This window comes from Leucoraja erinacea, chromosome 13 (genome assembly GCF_028641065.1).
Source record: "Leucoraja erinacea ecotype New England chromosome 13, Leri_hhj_1, whole genome shotgun sequence".
NCBI classification, from domain to species: Eukaryota; Metazoa; Chordata; class Chondrichthyes; order Rajiformes; family Rajidae; genus Leucoraja; species Leucoraja erinaceus.
Window position 1 is genome coordinate 34,702,298 of NC_073389.1, and position 26,332 is coordinate 34,728,629.

The 26,332-nt window shown below is 42.5% G+C and overlaps 1 protein-coding gene across 1 annotated transcript; it reads right to left on the reverse strand.

Moving 5' to 3' along the window:
• Nucleotides 1-3,307: 3,307 nt before the first annotated feature.
• Nucleotides 3,308-23,794, reverse strand: LOC129702854 (putative claudin-24). Its single transcript, XM_055644888.1, has 2 exons — nt 20,047-23,794; nt 3,308-4,399 (listed from the first exon to the last, which is right to left on the reverse strand). The coding sequence occupies exons 1-2, from the start codon at nt 20,058-20,060 to the stop codon at nt 3,535-3,537; spliced, it is 879 nt and encodes a 292-aa protein (XP_055500863.1). The 5' UTR covers nt 20,061-23,794; the 3' UTR covers nt 3,308-3,534.
• Nucleotides 23,795-26,332: the final 2,538 nt, after the last annotated feature.

Genomic DNA, 26,332 nt, shown 5'->3' on the forward strand with positions numbered 1-26,332 from the left:
CTAACAAACCTCTGAGGCCTTCACAGAACAGCTGTATTTATACTGAGATTCGATTACACACAAGTGGACTCTATTTACTAATTAGGTGACTTCTGAAGGCAATTGGTTGCACTGGATTTTATTTAGGGGTATCAGAGTAAAGGGGGCTGAATACTTTTGCACGCCACACTTTTCAGTTTTTTATTTGTAAAAAAAATTTGTAAACCATGTATCATTTTCCTTCCACTTCACAATTATGCGCTACTTTGTGTTAGTCTATCACATAAAATCCCAATAAAATACATTTACGTTTGTGGTTGTAACGTGACAAAATGTGGAAAAGTTCAAGGGGTATGAATACTTTTACAAGCCACTGTATATGGACGGGAAAGGAATGGAGGGTTATGGTCTGAGTGCAGGTAGATGGGACTAGGGGAAAATAAGTGTTCGGCACGGACTTGAAGGGCCGAGTTGGCCTGTTTCCGTGCTGTAATTGTTATATGGTTATGTTCCTTTCCCTGGCTTCACAATTTGCACCAATCCTTTTGCCTCACACCATCTGTCTTTTTATCTCTGATCTTTGTTCACCCATCTCCCTATCAAATAACCCTCCTTACCTGTGACAGCCTATTACCTGCCAGACTTTGCCCTACCCCTTCTAGTTTTCTTCCCTCCCCTCACCCACCCCACAATGGGTTTGAAGAGGGATCCCAATGTGAAACATTGCCTATCCATGTTTTCCTGAGATGCTGCCTAACCTGCTGAGCTGCTCCAACACTTTGTGTTTTCTTTTGTAAACTAGCAACTGCAGTTCCTTGTTTCTACTCTGAAGAACGTGGAGCCTTGGGTGTTGAAGGCATGGCCTCCATTAACCAGGGGAGGCTGAGGGGTGATCTTATAGAGGTGTAAAAAATCATGAAGGTAATAGATAGGGTGAATGCACAACCTTTTACCCAGAGTATGGGAATCAAGAACCAGAGGGTATGGGTTTAAGGTGAGAAGGGGAAGATTTAATCGGAACCTGGTGCAACATTTAGTTGGTGCAGTGATATATGGAGCAAGCTGCCAGAGGAGGTAGTTGAGGTAGGTACTATAACATTGAAAATACATTTGGACAGGTACATGGACAGGAAAGGTTGAGAGGGAAATGACCAAATGCAGGCACATGGAGCTAGTGTGCATGATGGTCAGCATGGAGGAGTTGTGCAGAAGAGCTTGTTTCCGCGTTGTATGAATCTATGATGGTGTGACTATAGCTAGGGATCGTCTGAGGATTCACCACAACACAATAAGGGTTGGAGCACCACTTTCAAAATGGCCTTGAGTGTATCCCCTTAAGTGAAGATATTTGATTGGGGGGCGTTTGACTTCGAATAAAATGTTGCATTTACACGTAGCTGTGATGTAGAAAAGTAACCAAAGGTGTTTTGCAGGGCCATTATAAAATGAAGTAGCAAGATATTGGGTTAGATCAGCAAAGGAAAGAAGTATGAAGGCAACTATTTGTTGAGGGAACTCTATTAAAGAAACACAAAGTACCGGAGGGGGTTGGAGATTGCAACCTTCACGTGGTCCGCCCTGTGTCTACAAATGCAATCGACCTGGTATGAACAATCAAGTAAGATCAAATAGAACAAGAAAGTACCGTAGGAACCCAGTGGGTCAGGCAACATCAGTGGAGTAAATGGATACCTGATGTTTTGGGTTAGAACTCTCGAAACAGTGCCTATCCGTTCTCTCCACAGATACAGCCTGACCAGTTGAGTTCCTCCAGAATCTTATATTCCAGCATCCGTAGTTCCTTTAGGCTTCCAGATTTAAAGAATTTGGCAGTAAAGGTTCAGCCACCGATGGTGTAGTGATTAAACGTGAGGATGCTCAAATTTGGAAAAATACAGATCTGATTGTGGTATTTACAATGATAACTGAGTCTGATAAAGGGTAACTAGAGGATGACTATTGCCTCCTGATGGGGGAATCCAGAATAAGGGGAATCCAGGTCATTTAGAATGAATTCAACAAGCACATGTTCAGTCTGTAGTGCAGGGCATCAATTGTAATGTTAAAGACGGAGATCAATTGATCATCTTTATTGAAGACCCAAGATTTACATAGGATGAGTAGCCTTTCCATACACATACCTAATCTTAATTTTTTCCCATCTCTTTGACAGTAACATATCCTCGTGACATTGAAATCGCAAATGATCACAACAGCTTGTATTTGTGCATGTGCACAGGTAGTTAGTAATGCTAATATGGGTGTAAGGTTACAAAATAGTATTACATTATTGCTTCTGGGTCATAAAGGAAAAGATTCAACTCCCAAGCACGACAGTGCTGGTTATTGTAAGAGCAGAATGTAACAAATAGCTTCAGTTTGTTGCTGTGCTGTACCTGTCTGAATGTTCTGAGAATGGATTAACAAGCAAAGTTTGGCACAGAACAGATTTATGGTGAAAAAGGGGGGAAAAAAAAAAGTCTTTGTTTTCAAAACATTGCAAACCATTTGAAGCACGGATCAAACCAAGAGCAGTTCGATCAAGTGTGTTTTCCTGGAAATGAAATCGCATCACATTGTTCTGCATTGTACAATACAATTTCTGTGAAATTTAAGATGACAATGAAAATCAAAAACAAACAGCATGGATTGCTAAATCTGATATTTCTGTTTTGGATTACACTATATGGTTAACCTGTAACGCACAGAAAATCACGGTCAAATAGAATGGCGTCCAATGGTGTGGAACACTTGTCTGGGTGATGGTTTTAGGGGCTACAGTCATGATGGAATGGTCCCACAGAAATATGTTTCCATAGTGCTTGGGACCTGCTTGCTGACTTGGGTACCTCCCTGAGCCATGTCCCAGGCTAAATCTCAGAAACTAACTCGGTTAGGTCCTCCTTAGGTTATTTAATGAATGGCTCATCTTCAGGCCTTCCACATAAAGCCCTCTCCACCCCCCCACCTCGCCAATGGCACTGACCACTATACACCTCCAAATTCATGCCCACTGCAAACACCCATTCCACCAATCGACCAACCTGATCCACAGGCGGTAGTCACTTGACACCTGACCCCTCTCTCTGCCCCCACACACTGATCACATGACCACCAACCTCACCCCCAACCTTCCAAGTGGTGTGGTGATTGTAACCCCTAAATCTGCCAATCCACACCCTCAAAGAGCAAGAGCAAGGTTCCCATCACACCAATTGGACTGCCGTCAACCAAACCCCTCACTGTTGGTGCTTGGCCTTCATCTTTGCACCCTCCCCCCCCCCCCCCCCCCCCCCCCACCCCCCCCCCCACCCCCCCCTTCCCCTCACTTGGATCTCTCTATCTCCTGTGAATGCCTGGGCCTGGACAACATTTCCAATGCACTGGGGAAAATAACTTACCTTGGATAGGGCCAATTCAGTAGCGTCCGAGGCCTTGGAGCTCGGGTGCTATTGAATGTCCAAACGGTGGTCGGCCCTATGACAGTTTAATATGCTGTCACAAACTAAGAGGAAGTTTAGGCTAACTGCATTGTAAAGGAGACCACGTTTACACTTAGACGTACTCCACTTTATACCACAGTTGTCTCCTTGCAGTTTGTAATGGTGGCTTCAGTTGAAACTTGCTCTTGGGTTTTCTGAAGCAGCACTGGGCAATGATCAGCAAAAGACCACCGAGCAACAGGAGAAAGCCACCAGCCCAACCAACAAACAAAGCCTGGCCAAACTCCCAACGTGGGACAAAATCGGGGATGTCAGCATTCCAGAACTTCAGCACTGTCAAGTGCGCTACGTAGGACACCGGGATGAGGGTCGTAACTCCAGCCAGAATAGCGAGGACTCCACCGCAGACCATTAACCTCCCCTTTTTGGCATTATCATCACCACAGCAGGTGACAGATGTCGACCCGGACAGGGAGAGCACCAAGCTCAGCAGGCCAAAGGCAATGGACGTGCACATGAAGATTCGAGCCAGTTGAATGTCCTCTGGTAGTGTGAAGATACTATCGTAGGCCTTGCACTGGACATTCCCTTCCTCTTGAGCAACGCACGCCTCCCAGATGCCAATGAAGAACTCCTCTGTCAACACTAAGTCGTTGTTCATTGACATCCAATCGCGTAGAACTGTGGTTGCCAAAGAGCACATCCAACCAAGGAACGATAGGCAAAATCCTACACATTGAAATACACAACTTCTTGACTTCATCCTGTTGTCCCCATCTTCAATTAAAGCATTTTTAGCTCCTGCAAGGCATGGCTCAACGACTGTGTACATCCGCTCCTTATTAGCGAACAGCTCTTCTGAAACTTGAACCCGAGGAGGAGGACTGAGGTCGCTGCGAGCTCTTGACATTCCCTCTTTACTGCTTCTACTGTACGTACACATGGTGCCTCTTCGAGGGGAATTTGGAATGGAATACCTGCAATCAATAGCAGACATTAGTTTTAAACAATGCTTTTGGTTAATGTAACTTTATAAGATTAATCATGAACACTAAAGAGAGACAGCTCAATGTCTGTGCGGTATGAAGTTGTCCAAATTGGGAATTGTGTTCGAAAATTTTAATTGACTTACCAGACATTGTATTATTTATACTTCCTTAATTTGAAGTATCAATTTCAAATTAGTTTAATAGAATAAAAAGAACTGTGCACACATGTCGAACCATGGTTTCAAAGGGCATACCCAACCAAGGAACAACAGGGAAAACCCAACATGTACTTCATCCTGTTGTCACTGTGTTTGTTGAAATACTCCTGCTAGCTGTGCCGACCAGCTAGCAGTAGTATTCACAGACATATCCTCTAAACATAAAACTCTCCCAAAATATTTGGGTTCTTTCAATTCTGGCCACTAGGTCATCCCTTAACAGTTCTTAAACAGTCCCTGATCTTAAACAGCTTGTCCCCTCAGTTGCTAAGGACCTAAGCTCTGGAATTCTCTTCACAAACCTGCACTCTACTTCACCTTTCTCAGGACTGACTTTTTTGGCCAAGAGCTTGATAATCCGGTATTTTTTGATGTAGCTCACTGTTCAATTAAAAGGAAAATAATTTCTATGAAACACCGTTAGACTTCATTGCTTCACATTAAGAAATCTGCAAATATATTCATTGATTGTATGTAAATCCCTTTGAGAAGCTTTAGAGCAAGCTCTTGAACTAAAGTGGGATGGTTTAATACTCGGTTGGGTAAGTGAGATAACATACTGGAAGCTGAGGTGCTAAGCAGGAGGTAATTGTGGTTTATCCATGAAGTGAAACTTGGAGGGTTAGGAATCTGTGCTGAAAAGTTTCAGAAAGTTGTTCATGCACTTTGTCCATGAGGAACATAAGGCAGAGTTAAGATCCAGACTTGTGTGTCAAAGACCCTGGGAATGTCAATGAAATGGAAAACAATAGTGGAGAGTTGGCAATTATGCAATGAGAATAATGCATGACTCATTGCCACTGCTCCTGCCTCTGATTCAGAGGATCTAATTATTTCATTCATGGGTTGAAGCTTCACTGATGAAACTAACAATTGCTGGAAATCCTTAGCAGCCCTTGAACAGAACATCTTGCTGGACCACTTTAGTCAGCAGTTGAGTCAATCATTCGGCTATATTGAAGAGCAGGGTGGCAAATTTCCATAACTGCAGGTTATGAGTGAAGTAGATGGGTCTTCATGACAATGCCGATCACTTTCTCCAACTAGATGCAAGGAACTGCAGATGCAGGTAGATCTCTGCAGTCAGTCTGATGCTGCCAAACCCACTGAGTTAATCCAGCACTTTGTGTTTTGTTTTACCTACCTTCTCCAATTATAGTCTTTCATTAACTCTGTTTATATTTCCCACTTGCTGCGGTTTGAACCCTCGCCCTTGGGTTACAAGCTCATTCACTTTTATACCATATCTCCCAAGATCAAGCCCTGGAATGGGACTTGCTGACATGTCAATAAGCTTGCACTTGAGTGCAATCCTGTGGAAGTGCTGAAGTGTGACCCTTCAGGTAACTTCATATGTTACCTGAAGGGAGCAGAATTTGGCCATTCAGCCCATCGATCCTACTCCTCCAAGGCTGATCTATTTTTCCTTTCCAATCCCATTCTCCTGCCTTCTCCCCATAACCCTTAACATCCTTACTAATCAAGAATCTGTCACTTTCCGATCAGATGCAAGGCTGAGATTCCATGGGTCTTGAGCCAACCAGAAAAGTGAAGCCAGATTGGGGAGATCAGTGAGCCGGGGGATACATCTCATCAAGGCCTTGGTCTGACGCAGGAATGAGTAAAATCCGGTCCTTATCAATGGAGCGCAACACGTCTCCTAGAAATTCAAGCCAAGCCTTTACTACTTTCTGCCCCATCCCCAGTGGTCAAGCAAAGACACTGAAGGGAAGACATTAAAGAGAAGGCGGATGTGTGAAAATACCACTCTTAAGCTATAAATTGGGAGCAGGAGGCCATTTGGCCTGTCGAGCTCTGCCATCTATCTAAATCACGCCCGATGTGCTTCTAAACTGTATTCCCATCTAATTCTGGTAGTCTTTCACCCTTTTATGAAGAACGTGTCTACTTCTGCGTTAAGAATATTCAGAGAGACTGCTTCCTTTCATGAAGAAAATTCTAAATGCTCATGATCCGTTGAGAGGGAAAAAAAGTATTATCTCAGTCTTGAAGAGTGTATCTAATATTTTTAAACAGTGATAGCTAGTTACAGATTCTCCCTCGAGAGGAGATCCATCTTCACATCTACCCTTCAAAGCTGCTCAGGATCTTATTTCTTTTCATCAAATCACTTTTCACTATTCTCTTCTTCAAACGAATAAAAGCCCAGCCGATCTAACCTTTCTCTATTAGACAACTTACTTATTATGAGCATTGGTCGAGTGAACATCTCCTCCATACCTATCTTCTTAATACCTGTAAGGATCTTATATCTTTCAACCAAATCTCCTCTCACTTTTCTGAAACCTGTCCGTTCAAACCTTTCCTCATAAGGCACCCATTCCAGATATTAGTTAAGTAGAGGATTTCAATTCCACAAATTTAGACGAGAGACACTCAAATGTACGAGGGACAGAATTTGCTAATAAAATGCCTAACTGTTTAATGACACAGACCCATCAAATGTTGTGGTTCAGCTTTTGTAATTGTCTCTCCATTATGTAATTGCCCCTTCTAGACTAAAGAAGAGAGAGGCAGAAACATCGCCAGGTGTCTGCAACCATAAGATAAACTACGTAATATAATATTAGTTCCATCCTTGCTTGGGCCAAGACTTGGGTATATGATTTATAAAGTACAATCATAAAAAAGGCAGCAGGAAGAGATAAAGCAGATCAAAGGAAGAAAGTTGTTTGGCAAAACCTCAATTAAAAGTGTAAATGGAATAACTTCCAAAGCCCTTTGTTTAAGTGAAGGACACATGGCTTTCAATAGAGATGTTCAGCATCATGGATGGTTTTAATAATTACGGATAAATTGTTTCCAGTGTCAGAGGGATTGGTAACCAGAGAACATAGAATGACTGGAAATAGAATCAGGGAAACATGAGGAAATACGTCTCCTACAGAGTAAGTTGTTGTGGAGTGTGCTGCCTGAAAGGGCAGTAGAAGGAGATTCAATAGTGGTTTTCAAGACAGAACTGAATAAATACTTGACAAAAAATACGAGGATCAAAGAGCAAGGGAATGAGATTCATTAGATAGCTTGTGCCAACAGCGATGTGAATTGGGCTGAATGGGCTCCGATGTTATTTGATCCATTGATTCACAAATTTTGCTTTAAAGTCGTGCAGGGAGGTGAGTATTAAAATTCCACTTTGGCAATGGTGCCCAATTATCAGTTGGCGTGGATCATGTCCGACCAAACCCCGTCAAAGCTAAAACTCATGCTCATACTTTCAAAGGGGGGGTATTTTCAACACAGTGATACTTGGCTTTGAGTAACCTTTGATTGGCAGGTCCTCAGATACAGAATAAAGAGCAGAGACTAAGACATCCGCTGAAGCACCAGCAATATATTTTAGGGTTCAATCCTGGTGAATGATAACTTAGACCTCATGATAAGAAGGACCTTTGCATCGGGAGAGAATTTGCAGCTTGTGATATACTCCATATGCCACCTGCCCTTGTCCTAATAGAGAGTATGCTTTAACAATCCAAATCTCGAAATGGTGGAAAGACTTTGGGAATTCAGGCGGTGAGTCATTTAAGGAGTCATTTCAGTACTGTACACAGGCCTAGGGTCCTAGTCTGAAATATTATCTGTTCATTTTCAACTACAAATGTTGGCTGGCCTGCTGAGTTCCTCCACCAGTTTGTTTTTTTGTTCAGAATTCCAGCATCTGCAGTCTCTTGTGTTTCCAAATAAATTATGAATTTGCTTTAAGCAGTCAGGGTTGATTGCAAGAGGACTTTGAAAGTTTCCAGTATGAAATGAGAGAACATATTTTAAAAATGCCTTGATTTTTTTCCCCCCAAGGGTGGAACAATTTTTTTTTTCATGTTATCACAAATGTTGAAGATGAGTGTAAAATTTACATGGCAATCAAAACATTTTAAAAATTATTTATGACAGCTATGAGTGCCATGGAGAGAGATGCATACTGGCAGAATGAGAACTGTGAACATTTAGCTCTGCAGATTTGAAAATGTCAATTGTTCCACCATGAAATTTACAAACGGTTCTGATATTTGAAGAGGTGAAGGGAATGTAAATCTTATTATCCCTCCACATGTGTTTACAATTCTGCCAGATGTTGAGTTTTGCATAACAAATAGGTCTGGAGCATGAGCTATCTCCATGCCTGGAGAATCTTTAATCTGATCTGGCTCACCGTGCAGTGTGTTTGAAATTTGCTGAAGTAGAATTGCAATTGCAGAAAAAAGTACAAGGATTTACAGGTATAGTTTGAATCAAAATAATACCGGAAAGTTGGGCTGTGTATACTTTGCAAGTCTCCATTATTAACACCACCACTTATCCGGGCAATATACCAGGCTCTAGCCTGCTATCAACACTATCATGGTGAAGATCACAACCTATGCTCCATCCCTCAACACTCTATTTTGGATCCAATAACAACATTCTCCAGTTAACCTATTTCTTGAATATCTTAGTATTCTATAAGTGATCCAGTCGGTCTCACAACATTCCACAATGAATCCACTCAATATTCTAATATTCCACTCGTTAAGATAGAGATCAGCCCCCTCATCCAGCCTAAGCACCACATTTTCAGGGGGACTTCCTGGGGGGAATTTCAAGTGTGCTCTCATAATTTTGTCCTGACTAAAGGAGGTGCCAGACCATCAATTAAACATAGAAACATAGAAAATAGGTGCAGGAGTAGGCCATTCGGGCCTTCAAGCCTGCACCGCCATTCAATATGATCATGGCTGATCATCCAACTCAGTATCCTGTACCTGCCTTCTCTCCATACCCCCTGATCCCTTTAGCCAAAAGGGCCACATCTAACTCCATCTTAAATATAGCCAATGAACTGGCCTCAACTACTTTCTGTGGCAGAGAATTCCACAGATTCACCACTCTCTGTGTGAAAAAGGTTTTTCTCATCTCAGTCCTAAAAGACTTTCCCCTTATCCTTAAACTGTGACCCCTTGTTCTGGACTTCCCCAACATCAGGAACAATCTTCCTGCATCTAGCCTGTCCAACCCCAATTGCCAGAAAATCGGTGGTGGACCTGCATTGATTTTCAGAATTTGATTGTAGCTGACAAGGCTGATGTTTAAGGTCATCCCGAATTCTTCTTGAAACTGGTGTGTTTTTCGTTCACTTCAGAGGCATGTCAAGATCAACCATGTTGGTGTGAGACAGGAGTTACACAGAAGCCTGAGGACAGCATGTTTCTGTCCCTGAAGAATGTAAGTGAAGCAATTAGGTTTTATGACTAACTAGACCAGGTGTGACCTGTTGGGCCCTGTCCCCCAACGTGGGGGGGGGGCATGCGCCCCCCGGAGCCAATCACCCCCCTCACCCGTTACCCCAACGTAACCCATTCGCCCAACGCAATATTCCACCACTCACCCATGTCCAAACTGCGCCGGTGCGGCTCATTTCCCCTCATCCCCTAACACTCCCTCCCCCTCCTCTTCACCCTCCCTCTCATTTCCCCTCACCTCCTTCACTTCACTCCCTCCTTCACCTCTCCCTCCCTCTCCTTTCCCCTACCCTCAGTCACTCCCTCCCACCCTCCATAATCACTCACCCCTCCCTCATCCCCTGACCCATTGGTTTTCCCAACACAATATTCCACCACTCACCCGTTCCCCCAACACGACCCGTTCCCCCAATGCAATCAATCCTTCCCACGTGGGGGGGGGGGGGCAGTAGGCGGTTCCCGGAGCCAATGAATGGACTCGAATTTTGGGTCGGCGTCGGCATTGGAGCCAATCAATCCTTCCCACGTGGGGGAGGAGGGGAGGAGGCAAAAATCTCACTCTCTTCTTACTCCTCTTGAAGCTGCTGATCCCATTGTCTCTCTTGTCACCTCTCCCTCCCTCTCCTTTTCCCTACCCTCAGTCACTCCCTCCCTCACCTCTCCCCTTTCGCACTCCCCCACTAAAGACAAGGTTTAAATAACATTTCTTCTCCTCCCATCTCCCACTCGGTCAACTCTCATAGCTTCTGTATTGGCAGCAGAGATCACATTGTGATGTCATTTTCGGTTGTCGGAATGTTCACTGAAGCTTGTGTAAATGAGATCCCATTGTGATTGGACGACTGTGAGATGCTATTGTGACATCATCACTGGAAGCTGCTAGAAAAGTCTCACTCTCACAGGCAGTTATTATTTTCGAAGTTGGCTTTTTTTAAACTTTAAATATAAACAACTTGTGAAAAATAACATCAAATGTGAAGAGACTTGATATTAATGACCACGGGAAAAAGTTGAGTAAGATTCTGCAAAAACGTTTGCGCTATTGTGTACTGTTTTGACATCGTTCCTTGATCTCACAGACAGTCAGACAGACAGACAAACAAGATGAGACTTTTAGTATGATATAAATGGACAGGTTAATTTAATGGATACCAGATTGAGTTTCTAAATTTAAAAAAAAACTAAGTTTGAAATCCCAAACTGTTGCAGTGGGAAATTGGACTCAACATTTTCTGGATTATTAGTCAAATAATTTCAGACTGACGGACAATGACTGGAAGTAGATTAGAAAATATTGATGGAGATTGGGCAGAAGAGTGGACGAGAACCAAAACAGCCATGATACATGGAGTTAAGCTCAAGAGGACACCTGGCCACCAGCTGTCTCTCTTTCGAGTGTTCATATAACTGCTACAGCATTGCACGAATGACAGGATCTAGAATGGAGTGAATAGAATTGGGTGGGTTTTACAATACAGGTGGCAAATGATAACAATACGGTACAGAAGTCTGACATTCCATGCCACCAGGATCAGGAACAAATTCTTACCTACAAATATCAGGTTGTTGAATCAACGCGCACAACCCTAATCCAACTTCGACAACGGAACACTACTTACTATTTTTTGCACTGTCGTGGACTTGTTTTTTTAAATATAATTGGGTTTTTCACAAATGTCCTGTTTTTTCACATTGTCTTTTTTTCTTTTTACTGTTGTACAGAATTTTAAATGTAATTAATGGATAATTTATGTTTGCTGTGCTTGTCTGAGTCTATGTGCCTGTGATACTGCTGCAAAGATTTTCAATGTACCCGTACTTCACCTGTACTTGTGCATATAACAGTAAACATGACTTAACTAATGCCCATTATTCAAGTGCTTTAGTACAGGCAATAGATCCATCACACTTTTTCTACTGTACATTAAGCCAGTTTTCCCTCTTCATCCTACCAGGCTAGAGCAGCAAGGACTGTATAGACGCCAAGATCAAATTCTATGTTGGGTTCTATCTGCGGTTGAATATAATAGTTAGAAATGCAAATCTAAGCCAATTATCAATGCATTGCCACATCAAATGCTTTGGGATCAGATGGATTCTAGGTAGGGGAACGGATGAATAGAACCAGAAATAATGCGTTAATTCTATCAGGAAGGCTAGAAGTGTAAAGAAGCTTGGATTGTTTTTTGCTGCTGTCGTTAATAATATAAAACAGGTTGCATTCTGAGCCACATGGTTGATATCAAGATGATCATATGTCATCAACCAACTCACAGTGTCTCACCATTGTGTAAACAAGAGTTTCTTTCTATTTAGGATCTTCCATTCTCTCTAAGTTTACATTGAGTTTTGGAACTCTTCAATCAACCTGTGGGTAAATATTGAACAAATCATAAATATAACACGGCTATTATTTAAATATTTAGGAGGAATTCCTTTTCACAGGCTGACTATGCTGTTTGAGCATTAAGTAGATCAGAAATTATGAATTTATAGGAAAGGTTGCAGAGGACAAAAGGAAATGGAGGGGCAGAGTGGGGGTAAAATAATTGTGTTTCAGAAGATAAACACTACATGGTCTAGATGAGCTGAATGGCCTGTTTCTCCACTGTGGATTCATTCCGTACAACATTTACCGTGATCTACTTAAATATTTGCATTGCCCATCATTTGTCTAAAATACATTAGTTGGGGAACCCGCCATCTTTTAATTGTCTGTAAAATTTGCACCCTCTTTTAAAGAATCTAAAATTAGCAAAGGACTTTTGGAACATTTTGTTTTGCTTTACAGATTGAATGTCTGAATGGTAAACATAATTAAAAAAATCTAATGTTTACTTTTATTATTTAAAGTGTTTTAGATTTAGAAGAATCAGAATGGCTGCACAACAGTAGTGGGAAGATTGAGAAGATCCACTTGAAGCAGGTAGGAAGCATTAGATTTTGTCCGATTATCCTTAACAGGCATTGAGATCTGAATGCTGATCTTGAATATATGTAAAGCAGTGAAGTGGGACAGCTCTGATAAAGAGGTTGTACAGATATGATGGGCCAAATGGTAAGCTCATTCTGTTTTTGATATGATACGATAAGCTTCTGCATCTCATAATAAGCTATGCATTACTTATTGAATCTTGCTTCATGTTCATAACTCAAAATAAAATTGTATCTACAGATCCACATAATAAAATATAAAAATAACACTTCAACTATCAGTCATATTTTTGACCCAAATCTGTATATACAGCATTATCGTCAAATCATTCCTATCATGAAGATTTTCTTCCATCAAACAGAAACTACTTCTTTCATTGTTTGAGAAATTCAAAAATTAATAACTACAATGTCAAAGATAACCAGAGACAATTCAACCCTTCCATTCTCTTCACTCTAAGCAGATACTTTCCCATCACCCGTGAATGGGTTATGCCTGCTTTATTTTTTGTCAGTTCAATTTTTACTTTGAAATGAACAATCCCACACTATGTTTTGACAGAATGTATCCTTTCAATGTACTATGTAAGGGTGCATTAGCCAAGTCCTTGTATGTAGAAAGGTACCTTGTAAATTTGGAAAATTAGGTTTCCTCTCCTTGGAAATCTGTATGTGGAAAATCATGCACAGTTGTCCCATGATACTTTAATGCCTGCAAGCATTATGTCAGGAATGTAAGAAAGACTGGTATTCCTCCTTTCACAGCCTCGGGGTTTCCCAAAGGACTTTACAACCAATGAAGCACTTGTGAAGAGTAGTCACCATTGACAGCATGATACACGGTGGCCAATTTGTCATAGAGCTAGCTCCCAATACAACATAAGATCGCCTGTTTCAGAGGTTGAAGAATACATGCAGGGGATGTGATCTTTGCCATTGTGAAACAGGGCTCCAGATTGATGTGCCATGCCGACAATGGCACCTCTATGCATTGTACCCTGAACCCTGCACTGGAGTATCAGCTTGGGTTATGTAACCAGGTCCTTTAAGATGTGATTGAATAAAACCTACTGGTTTAGAGGCACGAGTGATATCGCCCACTCACAGGAGGCAGCTTCCCTTTGTGGAAACACTTGAGTTCAGATTTACCCTGCAAAGATTTTTGCACGTTTAGCAGATGTGTTGGAAGACAAAATTCTAACCCTAATGTCAGTAGTAAATCTAGACAAATGCATCTGTGAGATTGTACGGCACTGTTGTCTCACTGCTGTACAGAGGCTTTGACAGACTAGGCGTACATGGGACAGCACAAGAGCTGCTGCCGCACACTACTGTAACCTGGATTCTATCCTGACCTTGGGTGCAGATTGCACGTAAAGTTGACATCATTGTTTCCTTACTATAACTTTCTCTTCCTCCCCCTGCCTGTGAACATTTTTCTTTCTAGTTCTCCCACTCCCATCACGCAGTTACCTTCCCTTCCTCTACCTCTTCCTTCCACTCATCTCCCTGCTCCGTGTCCTCTATTTTTCTCCTCGACCTCCCATTCCTTTCTTGCCACCATTTCTCCCTCCGGTTTTACATTTCACTACACATCTTCCTTTCTTATCAGCTCCAATGATCTTCACCCTTTCTTCTTCAGCCTTCATTATTATCCCCACCCTTCACTCTCCCACCTGTCTCACCTATCAGTCAATCCCTCCATCTTCAATCACCTATCACTTACCAGTTCTTTTCGCAGCTCTTCCCCTCACCAGTTTCTAGCAGCCTTTCCTCTCCTGCTCCATCAGAAAGAGTTCCCCCAGAATTTGTTTTTTTTTTTCCCCTCAAGATTTTACCTTCTGCTCTCATTTTTTGATATTTCCTCTGAACTAAGCAGCTTGCTGAGCCATTGAAAGCCAACAGCGTTGCTGTAGGTTGGAATTTAATATATGCTAGACAGAGTAGGGGTGTCAGATTTCAATCCCAAAGAACATTCATAAAGCAGATGGGTTTTTTAAACTATCCAGTAGTTTCATAGACACTACGGTGGCACAGCGAGACAGTTGCTGTGCCACCCGAGACCTGGGTTCGATCTTGACTATGGGTGCCGTCTGTACGCATTTTTTACATTCACCCTGTGACCGAATGGGTTTTCTCCAGGCACTCTGGTTCCCTCCCACATTCTAAAGACGTGCAGGTTTTTAGGTTAATTGGCTTCTGTAAGTTGTCCATAGTGTGTGGGATAGAACTGAGTGCTCCTCAGTCGATGCAGTCCCGGTGGGCCAAAGGGCCTGTTTCCATGCTGTATCTCTAAAGTAGGTTTTTATTGCTCACTAGACCAAGTGGGACCCATGGGCCCCGTCCTCCCCCAACGCAATATTCCACCACTCACCTGTTCCCCCAATGCAACCCGTTTCCACCACTCACCCGTTCCCCCCAACGCAATATTCCACCACTCACCCATAGCCCCCAACCGCGCAGGCGCGGCTCATTTCCCCTCATCCCCCTCTTCTCTCCCCTCTCCTCCTCCACTCCCTCCATCACCTCTCCCTCCCTCTCCTTTCCCCTACCCTCAGTCACTCATTACTCTCAGTCACTCCCTCCCATCGTCCATAACGCTTCTCCCCTCCCTACCCCCCTGACCTGTTTTGGCCCGTGCCGAAGCAATATTCCGCCACTCACCCATTCCACACTGATGTCTAATAATGGATTTTACAAATGTAACAAGTAAATTTATATTTTGAATATATTTCACCAGACATTAAATAATGTATATATTTACCTAAAGCTTAAAAACAATTAGAACCATTAAATGGGGAGTGTGATTTATAGACTAGAATTAATAGTGCTTATTACAATTGGTGAATAATTAATGACACCTGGAGTATTTTGCAATCTGATTTCCCACTGAGAGCAATTTATGGGTCTGTAAGGCTCATGAGTACAAATGTGTGTTGGCACACATCCAAGTTACTGTCAAAGTACACAGCTTAAGTCTTACAGCCTGGATATGATTCCAAAGACCCATGGTTATTGAATAACTGGATTTGCTTACGTATAAAAATAAAGATCTCTGATGTACAATTGCAAATGTAAACTAAGGTCACCGAATTCTGACAGAGTAGGGAGGCGGATACAGGGACGTTTGGTCACAGTGGGGAAATGGGAGTGAAAGATGGATGCAACAAATCACTGCCATAGTCATTCTCTTCTCCATAATTTTCAAAGGTAGTCTTTCATTTGCACCCCATAACACTAAACTAGATGAGGCAGAATTATTGGGAAATGGGGGGGAATGTTGTGATGGGGGTATGAATTGAGACTTTTTCATTTCTGCTAAGCCTGCTATCCAAATTTGAGTTCTCCTTGGTTATGCGTCAGGTTGCAGGTGCTAACGCTGACCTTAGATCACCTCCCAGTGGAGGCTCAACACTGCTTTAAAGAGCTTCCACAGATTATGAACACTCCATTTATGTACAACCCACACATATGAATAAGTGTTTGGAAGTCCAGAGGGAAGGATTTACCAGCTGCTGTGGGACTGCAGACATCTTCTGCTGTGTAGGAACTCGGTTTGTGGCATTCTGTCCTTGATTGGCCTATGTTCTCCTTAAGGTTATTTCCACAATTACTGCATTTCCGTCGTGAACTATTCGGGTTACAATCAGTTCTTGGGAACGGAACTCCGCCATAACCCGGGGAGGACCTGCATACAGTTTTGTGGCAGGTACACAAAAATGCTGGAAAAACTCAGCGGGTGCAGCGAAGGAAATAGGCAACGTTTCTGGCCGAAACCCTTCTTCAGTCTGAAGAAGGGTTTCGGTCCGAAACATTGCCTATTTTCTTCGCTCCGTAGATGCTACTGCACCCGCTGAGTTTCTCCAGCATTTTTGTGTACCTTTGATTTTCCAGCATCTGCAGTTCCTTCTTAAACAGTTTTGTGGCATTTGGATGGCTTTTGTGGTAGTGGGTGCTACACTACACTGCAAGATTTCCTCCTAAGGGTTTAAGGTTCCTGGGCAATTCTGCTTGCAATATTGTTTCTGTGAGAAATGTAGCACTGCTGCATACAAAGCTGTACACTCACAGAACCGCTGGGCCAGTTCTTGCCAGCCCACTTCCTTCTCCTGGAACCATTGCTCCCCCGGCCTCCCAGCTCCCAGTGTCTGTGCCTACCTGGCTGGTTGGGCTTAGCCAAACTCACTGGCCTGACACCTTCAGGTCTCCAGTTGCAGTTGTGGCTGGAGTGCCAGCCATGAAGCAGAGATACCAAAATGCTTTGAAAACTTGGGCAGCCAACATTGCAGATCATTGACCATAAAAGCTGTGATTTTAAAAATTGTGTTGAAGATCTCTGATATTTAAAATTATAGACATTTAAAAGGAATAAACACAATTCCAAATAATATGAAAGTTCACTAAAATACTTAAAACTACAAGTAATTAAAAAAATATTAAAATAAAGAAAAATAATTTAAGTTACCTTCCCTTTTTGCACAATTGTCCAGCACGGCAATCACTATTGTTATCAAAAGGGTTTTGCGTTTTTTAAATTGTTCCCCTACTGCCTTCCCTCCCTCTGTTTTGGGTGTTATAGACCTGCATAATCACTGGCAAAGAACAGCCTGAACTGTTCTTACAAGTGAAGTTGTTCTTCATTAATTTAATATGTTCCCTGTCATTAAGAGGATATCTGCTGGCAGACACTGCAGAGCAATTGTAAACAATTATAACCAAGTACATACTTCTTCCCAGAAGTCAGAATATCTGGGTGTGGAAATGACTATCAAATAGTCCAATAGCATTTCACTCACATGTCTATTTGCCTATCTGATAGAAATCGTGCCATGTTTAAAGTTCTGAAAAGCATACAGATACAATAAAAAGTTCTTACCTCCACTGTAAGTAAATTATACGGCTTTAAGGGAAGATTTGAAAATTAGAAATGGAGCTAATAAATGGGCCTAATAGCCACTCGGCACTGTGAGATTGTGTTATATGAGTGTCAATTATAATATTTCAGAGGGATGTATACCTCTCCACTTTGTTTCATAACATGCACATTATGGAGATAAAGCAAATATTGACTGTTATAATTGGAAAGTGATATTGCAACTATTACCACAGAGTCTTCAAGTATAACAAACAAACTACAATGAATCTGAGATACTGCATAGTTTTATAAAAATAATTATATTTCAGATGAAAGTTTCCTGAACAAATACTGCAATGAACACCAATCAGACACCTTCTTCGAAAGCCACATAATCTCTGAGTCTCAGTCTTTCTCCATAGCTTATATCCCAGCGTCAGATCTCATAAGGTCATAAGTGACAGTAGCAAAATTAGGCCATTAGACAACATATCTGGTTGAGACCCTTCTTCATACTCAGAAATAGTTTTAATTGTTAACAACTCGGGAAAATGGAAATATTTAAAAAAATATCAGAAAACATTTAAAATCCATTCAATGCATTTAAATTAACAGAAGGAGAAAATTGTAAATTACTTGATACTTACCAAGTCTACTTCACCATTCAATCATGGCTGATCTAGCTCTCCCTCCTAACCCCATTCTCCTGCCTTCTCCCCATAACCCCTGACACCCGTACTAATCAAGAATCTATCTATCTCTGCCTTCAATTCTGGACAAGAGAAGTTGATGAATTTTGCTGGATTAAATGCAAGAAGAAAGTGCACAGTAAATAACAGAACCCTTGGGATCATTGATGCACAGAGGTATTTTGTGGTGCAAGTCCACAAAGTCAGACTATGGCAGAAAATGTCAAATATTAGAGGACATATGTTTAAGGCTTCAAAGAGAAAGTTGAAAGGAGGCGGGCAAGGCATTTTTTTACCCCCCTAGAATGGAAGATGTCTGCAACGAGCTGCCTGGGGAGATGGTGCAAGGAGATAAGAAAGGAATGTTTAAGGGACATTTGACAGACACACGAATAGGGACGGAATAGAGGGATGTGGACTACGTGTAGGCAGGTGGAATGAGTTACATTGATATCATGGTCTTATGGTCAGTGCACATATGGTGAGACAAAGGGCCTGTTACTTTGTTGTACTTTTCTATGTAAGTCTATAAATATGGCAAGGGGTGGGGGTGGGGGATGATGATGGGAGATGTCAAAGACTTCCATGTGAATGTGTCGAAGTGCAATAGTTCTTAACATCAATGGTTGACCAGCACCACCTCTACTGCACTTCGACACTGGAGTCTAGTGGTGCAGCATTAGCTTCTCAGTTTCCGAGCATCTGTATTGGGGAATCTGCCTCCTGAGCAGTGTTCATTTAAACCATGTGCAGGTTCAGTGACTTTGTTCATTTCAATGGAGATGAATAGTTGGAAGAGAGAATGGTAAGTTTCAAGTAATTTACACTTTTCTTCTGTTATTTTAAAGTGCATTCAATGGATTTTAAATATTTTCTAGTACTTTAAAAAATATTTCCATATTCCCGAGTTGTTAAAAATATTCTTGAGTATGAAAAAGGGTCTCAACCCAAAACTTTGTCTATCCATGTTCTTCAAAGATGCTGCCTGACCTGCTGAGTTACTCCAGCACTTTGTGTCCTTACCCATTTTTAATAGGTTCTGTTGAAGAACAGCTCTTGAAATGTTGAAATTGATTGATAGTCAATTCAACCTGGGGCATAGTTTAGCAGGTGATTATAGCCAATTGCCACTCTGGGAGTCTTGTCCAATATTGCTCGAGCTGTTTGGATTGAAGGCCATTTCATTGTCGAAATTTGTACCAGCCTATCCACTCCGGGTAAACTTTGATTGGTGAGCAAGGGCAGCAATTGTGGGCCATTACTGGCTATTGACTGAATACCTTAATGACTACCTTGATCACTGCTGCTCAGTGGTTAAATATATTTCGCAGTGAATCCATGAAGCTTGGCCTTCTCCATTGCAAGAGAGAGGGCAAACACATTGTAAGAACAACATCTTATATTACGCTTGGATAGCTTATGACACAATGGTACGGACACTGGGAAAATAGAAATTTTAATTTATTTTAAAATTCTAATTAGAAAAATAGAAATTTCTCATTTCAGGTAGCCCACATCTATGTTCTTTTCCCACACACAGCCACTTGTTCACCTTAGTTTCTTCTCCCTTTCTTCACCTTTCCCATCCTGTCCCCCCCCCCCCCCCCCCCCCCCCCCCCCCCCCCCCCCCCCTTACCATCTGGCTCCATCTGCCCATCATCCACCCCCACCATCTCATCTGATTCTACCCAACACCTACCAGCCTCTGTCCATCCTCCCCTCGCATGTCTGTATACTGGCAACTTGTCCTCATCCCAGCCAGTCCTGATGTGGATACGTATCGTTTCCCTGCAGATTCTGACTGATCTGTTGAGTTTGTCAAGCGTTCTGTTTTTTGTGTCAGCATCCGCAGTTTCTTTAGTCCAAACTCCTAGATTTCTTTTTTACGTCTTCCTTAGCTATTTGAGCTAAATATGAAAATGTCTTTTATTTATTTTGTTCTTCTGATGTGTGGGACTTATACTGGTAAATTCCATCTGCCATTGTCCTGCCCACTTGCATTCCTCAATACATTTTGTAAATGTTTTTAAACCACCTCCTCTTACTCCATGGCATATATTCCCTGCAAATATAACCACTTTCCATGGAGTTTCCAAACCAAGTAGTGCAGATTTAATGCTACCCTATCAGCTGCAGTGGAAAACTAGCATGCGGCTGCTTTCAACACAGAACAGCTTTTGTAACTATACATCTCATAATCATTTTTTATTTTAACCCATAAGAATTTGCATGTAGTTGAGTGTCCACGTGAATTAGTAAGTAAGTAAGTACATTTTATTTATACAGCACGTTTTAAATCAACTCGCGTTGAAACCAAATTGCGTTACATAGAAAAAAATAATTAAAGTTTCCGTACATCCATAGAAAATTAAAAAAAAAGAAAAACGACACAACACATTATAGAATTCAACATGAACGTCCCCCCACAACAGAATCATTTTTTTCCACTGTGGGGAAAGGCATCAGAACGTTTCAGTCCTCTTCCTCTGTGATCACCTGAGGTCTGGGCCTATTTGTGGTCGGGCCCAATGTTTTCAGGCCCTCTTGCCGGGAAGATGGAACTCCGGCGTCGGGTGAACAGTCCTCAGCGGCTTGGAAATGATCCGGGGTCTTATTAATTTGTGCAGATGTGGATCCAGTAATGTCAGTCAGTCGTTAAAGAGACTCAGTCTAAAACATTGTCTCATGAGGGTTATAAGAAGCAGGACTGGGAACACTAGTCTTGTCTGTCACTAACCCCTTCTATGTCAGATGGGCAGCTAAAGGCTTCCTGACCTTGGCCAGTCTGCAAGTGCTCTGTGGCTTATTCGGGACATTCTGGGTCGGAAGTATACAAACAGCAAATAACTGAGGCCCCTTGGGCTTCTGCCATTGGAAATCCCCAAGCCTGAAAGTTAAGTTAGTAAGTGCTCTTGTCCTGGCCCTCACCTATAAAATCGGCTTCAGGTTAAAGCTAATCTCAATAAAAATCATAATTGATTTGACACTATTATCCACTCCGAAGTAACATGGCATCATCGGTGGTCACTCGAAACGATTATGACTGCCCACTTTTGGGAGGACGCCTGTGCGTGACTTGGTTTAACGTGGGGAGACTGATGCATAGACAGCCACCACATGGTTCTTGACAAATCTGGGTCAGGATCTAGTGGCATGGAGTCCAAGACATCCGGGGGGACCCTTTTCTGCTGCAGCCTTCATCCGCCTTCCCAGCCGTTGTGACGCTCCACTAAAGTCAGCCATCATCCCCCGCCTGTTCCACCGTTGAGATCTTGGTTGGATTGCTCTTTGTCAGGGACCTCTCCCTCAACCTTACCACCATGTGGCCCTACCAGGAGCATAGCTCCAGACGGCATCGCTCTCAGGATCTCAGGACCGCACAAGCTTCTCCACCATGACATGGTGACAAGCTGGTTAATCTGAAGAATGGTCACTCATTCCTTCTCTGCAGAGATGCTACCTGTCCCGCTGAGTTACTCCAGCATTTTGTGTCTCGCCCCAGTTTGATGTGTTTTGTTCAGAAGCAGTGGCACCTCCAACAATAAGGCAGAGGAGTGAACCAAGAGCTCAGGTTATATGCTTGGACCAGAGACTTAAAGGCAGACACGATTTCAGTGGTTATTGAGCTTCATTATATGCTCATAGTGAAAGCAATGCAGCAACTGTTATAAAGCAGGAAACACAACATCCACAAAAGCATTGAGATAGATTACCATACAGTATAATATGTTTAACAATTAGCTGAGAGCCAGACACACACAATGCTGCTCCTGCTTTTATTTGAATATAACTCTGGCATCCTTTGTGTCCACCTGAGAGGCCAGATGGAGCTTCAGATTAACATCCTATAATCAGAGAACCAGTTCCTGTCTCTGTTGTAAACTGTCTTCAGAACTGCTCCTTGCAAAGTGGGTACATAGAACATTGCAAGATGGAGTGTTAATGTCATCTTTCTGGCAAGGAGTGTCATTTCAAGAGAAAAAAAAACATGTTTGAATGTACGCCTGCAAGGACTCACGTCAGCAGTTTGTCCCTGCTAAATTTATTTTGCAATTTTCTCGTCTGCTTGATAACTCAGTGATTATTTAATGAGGAATTGCATTGCCAAGAGGTTCCTGTCTTAGAAATTCTTTACCGCCACAAAAGGTATGTTGAATTACACAGCACAGGAAGCCCACACCCATAGTTGTGCTTGGCTGCCTGCCAACTATTCTATCACAGGCAAGGTCCAAGACTTTTCCATTGAAGAGCAAGCAGTGGAGAACTGTTAGCCCTTAGATAGCAGACAGGAAGTTTGGGTGTTGTGTGGGAGGATGGGGAGGTGTTGGGAGGGTCCTTTGGAATGGAATGAGCAGTCACACCCGTTGGGACTGAGCAGTTTGGAACATCAAGGGTTGGGTCAAACCTCTAAAGGTCATGGACATGACTGGGTGGGGATGAGCATAGTGTGGTAGTAGGTTGTGCCACTGCTTCACAGCTTCATCAGCTCCCATTAAATCCTGAACTCTGGGCTGTGTGCATTGAGTTTGCATGCTCTCCCTCTGATCACTTGAGTTTCCCCCAGGTGCTCTAATTAGTTTACTTTAGAGATACAGCACGGAATCAGGCCCTTCAGCCCACCCTTCACTGACCAGCGATTCCCGCATATTAACACTATCCTACAAACACTAGGGACAATTTACACAAATTCCAAGCCAATTAACCTACAAACCTGTTTAAGAGGGAACTGCAGATGCTGGAAAATCGAAGGTAGACAAAAATGCTGGAGTACGAAGAAGGGTCTCGACCCGAAACGTTGCCTATTTCCTTCGCTCCATAGATACTGCCTAACCCGCTGAGTTTCGTCAGCATTTTTGTCAACCTACAAACCTGTATGTCTTTGGAGTGTGGGAGGAAACCGAGGATCTCGGAGAAAACCCATGCAGGTCATGGGTAGAACGTACAAACTCCATACAGACAGCATCCATAGTCTGGTTTGAACCCAGGTCTCCGGCACTGCAAGTACTGTAAGGCAGCAACTCTACTGCTGTGCTACCATGCTGCCCCTAATATTAATATTAGGAAATAATATTATCCCATATTCCAAAGGCATGATATGATGTTTGATAGATAAATTACCCCTAATGCAGGTGAGTGGTATGGGAATCAGGATGTTAATAATAATATGAGACGGTGATTATAGGAAAATAAGTGGGGGAATGGGGTTGAAGGAATTGCTTTGAGATCAATAATGGACGAGGGTCCGAATAGCCTCCTATGTTCTAAAAAATATAATATAAAAATATGAAATTATGGTTTAAGCTTCTTTGGTTCCTGAATTCATACAATGCTACATGAAGTTTATGTGATGCATGTGTTTGTATGTGGGATGATGCAGTGTCATTACTGTATGGCTCTTCAGAACGGAGGCTCAAAGTCCTCATCAATTCCAAGACCCCAGCAGCAGCCTCTGCAATTATATTTCATTTAACTGCACTAAATTAGAACAATATATACTGGCATTATTAAGGTAGTGGGCCTATTTCATTGTCCTTAAGTTAAGGATGACTTTTAATGCCTCGGGAAATGCGGTGGTGGTACTGGGCATAAATATTCTCAATGCTCAGACTCCAAGAATTCATAATTTGGGCAACAGCATCAATTTAAATTTGTTCTATTCTTAATGACTATGCACTATATTATTTTAATGTGAAAACATAAGAGACTTTGACCCCATCTCAAGGTAGCTAATTCGGTCCAGCTTTGCCACCTCTCCCGAGTGACAAGCAGTCAAGAGGACCATATCCTATCTGAAAAATAACAGGGCCTCGGGAGCAGACAGGAAACTATCTCAAATTCTAATACTTAGCAGCAAAGTGCTTCGGGCACAAATTCATTGTTCATGTCTGGGAAGAGGTGGGTAAATCAAAGGGCTTCAGAGATGCGTTAATTGTCTGGCAAAGGGAAAGTCCGGCTGAACTGCCTTCTCTGGGTATGAAGTTTCTCTTTGAATCAAAGAAGTAATCTGTACACATTAGGCTCAGTGAACATGAATTTTACTAAGCAACAACTCCAAGAGGATTGCAAGCCGCAATACTGGCCAGTATACATGGCCCTTCTCAATCACACTACAGACTTTGACGTCGTCAACCAGACGATATCATAGAGCTTTCAAACCGTGTAGCCCAGAAAATTCATCTCCATCTTACATTTGTTTTGTCAACCTACAAACCTGTATGTCTTTGGAGTGTGGGAGGAAACCAAGGATGGCATATGAACCACAGCCATCAGGCTATTAAACTTGGCTCCGACAAAACTCTGAACATTAATAGCCCATTATCTGTTATTTGCACTTTATCAGTTTATTTTTTAATGTGTGTATATATTTATATAATGGTATATGGACACACTGATCTGTTTTGTAGTCAATGCCTACTATGTTATGTTGTGCTGAAGAAAAGCAAGAATTTCATTGTCCTATCAGGGACACATGACAATAAACTCACTTGAACTTGAACCCTGATCCTCACCAATGGCTCTACAATGGAGACAATCTCATTGAAGAGCGGTGGGCATTTCTTTACCCATACTTGTCTCAATCTTTCCCATAGCAAGTTGCACCACACCTTCTGATCGTAGACTTTAGGAGGGCACATCATCCGAGGACGTACACACCATTGAGGATAAATGGGGATACTGTGGATAGGGTGAGCTGTTTGAAATATCTGGGAGTCCACATCTCTGAGGATATGACATGGACATCACACGCCGCAGCACTCGTGAGTAAGGCAAGGCAGCGCCTTTACCACCTCAGGCAATTGAGGAAATTCAGAGTGTCTCCGAGGATCCTCCAGTGGTTCTACGCAGCGGCTGTGGAAAGCATCTTGTCCGGTAATATTACCATCTGGTTTGGGAATTGCTCTGCCCAGGACAAGAAGGCTCTGCAGAGTAGTGCGTTCGGCCGAACGCACTATGGGAACTTCACTCGCCCCCTGCAGGAACTATACATCAGGAGGTGCAACTCCAGAGCCAATAAAATCATGGGAGACCCCTTCCACCCATGCAATGGACTGTTCCAGCTGCTACGGTTAGGCAAACGCCTCCGTTGCCATGCAGTGAGAACGGAGAGGTTGAGAAGGAGTTTCTTCCCAGAGGCCATTCGGACTGTAAATCTCACCAGGGACTAACTTTACTGAAAGTTTTTCCTTCCAATATTTAATATGTAAAAGAATATGTGTGTGTTTATGAGTGTGTTTATAGTTTGTTTGTTTGTCTTTTTGCACAAAGTCCGCGAGCATTGCCACTTTTCATTTCACTGCACATCTCGTATGTGTATGTGACGAATAAACTTGACTTGACTTGACTTGACCTCCAACCAACCTCCTCTGGGAGTGGTGCTAATCTTCAGAATTAACCATCCTTATAACTATAAAATTCTGATCTTGGATGTGTATGCCTGCGTGTGTGTGTTTGTGTGTAGTCTTCGCGAAAAAACGACGCGTTAACGGTAAAAATGTTTACATATTCTGGTAGAGATTTATCCCGCGGACTCCAAAATATCATCTGAAAAATTCATGCTTTATTTCTCATTATTTATGAAAATGTTCACAAATCTGAAATAACTTTGAAAATAAACGAGATGGTCTCGCTGAAGACATCACAATGCTCCGCGTGCTCTGCTGCGCTGTTGTTCCACACACAACGAGTGATGTCCCCACCCCCCAACTCTCCCACCTCACCCCGTTATTCAAAAGAGACGCACAAAGAACGAGCAAGTCGGGCTGTGGACTGAAGACCAAAGATCATAGCTGAAGACTCTCTCCCCCTACCCCGGCCTCGCTCTGGAGCCCGGAGCTGGAGCTGCAGCTGGAGCCCGGAGCTGGAGCTGATGCTGGAGCCCAGAGCTGGAGCTGGAGAGAGGGAGAAACCCAACAACCGATCAATTCTACTCACCCTTATCCACTGCCACAAGGATATAAAGTGTTGGATGGCCCAGAACTTCCTCC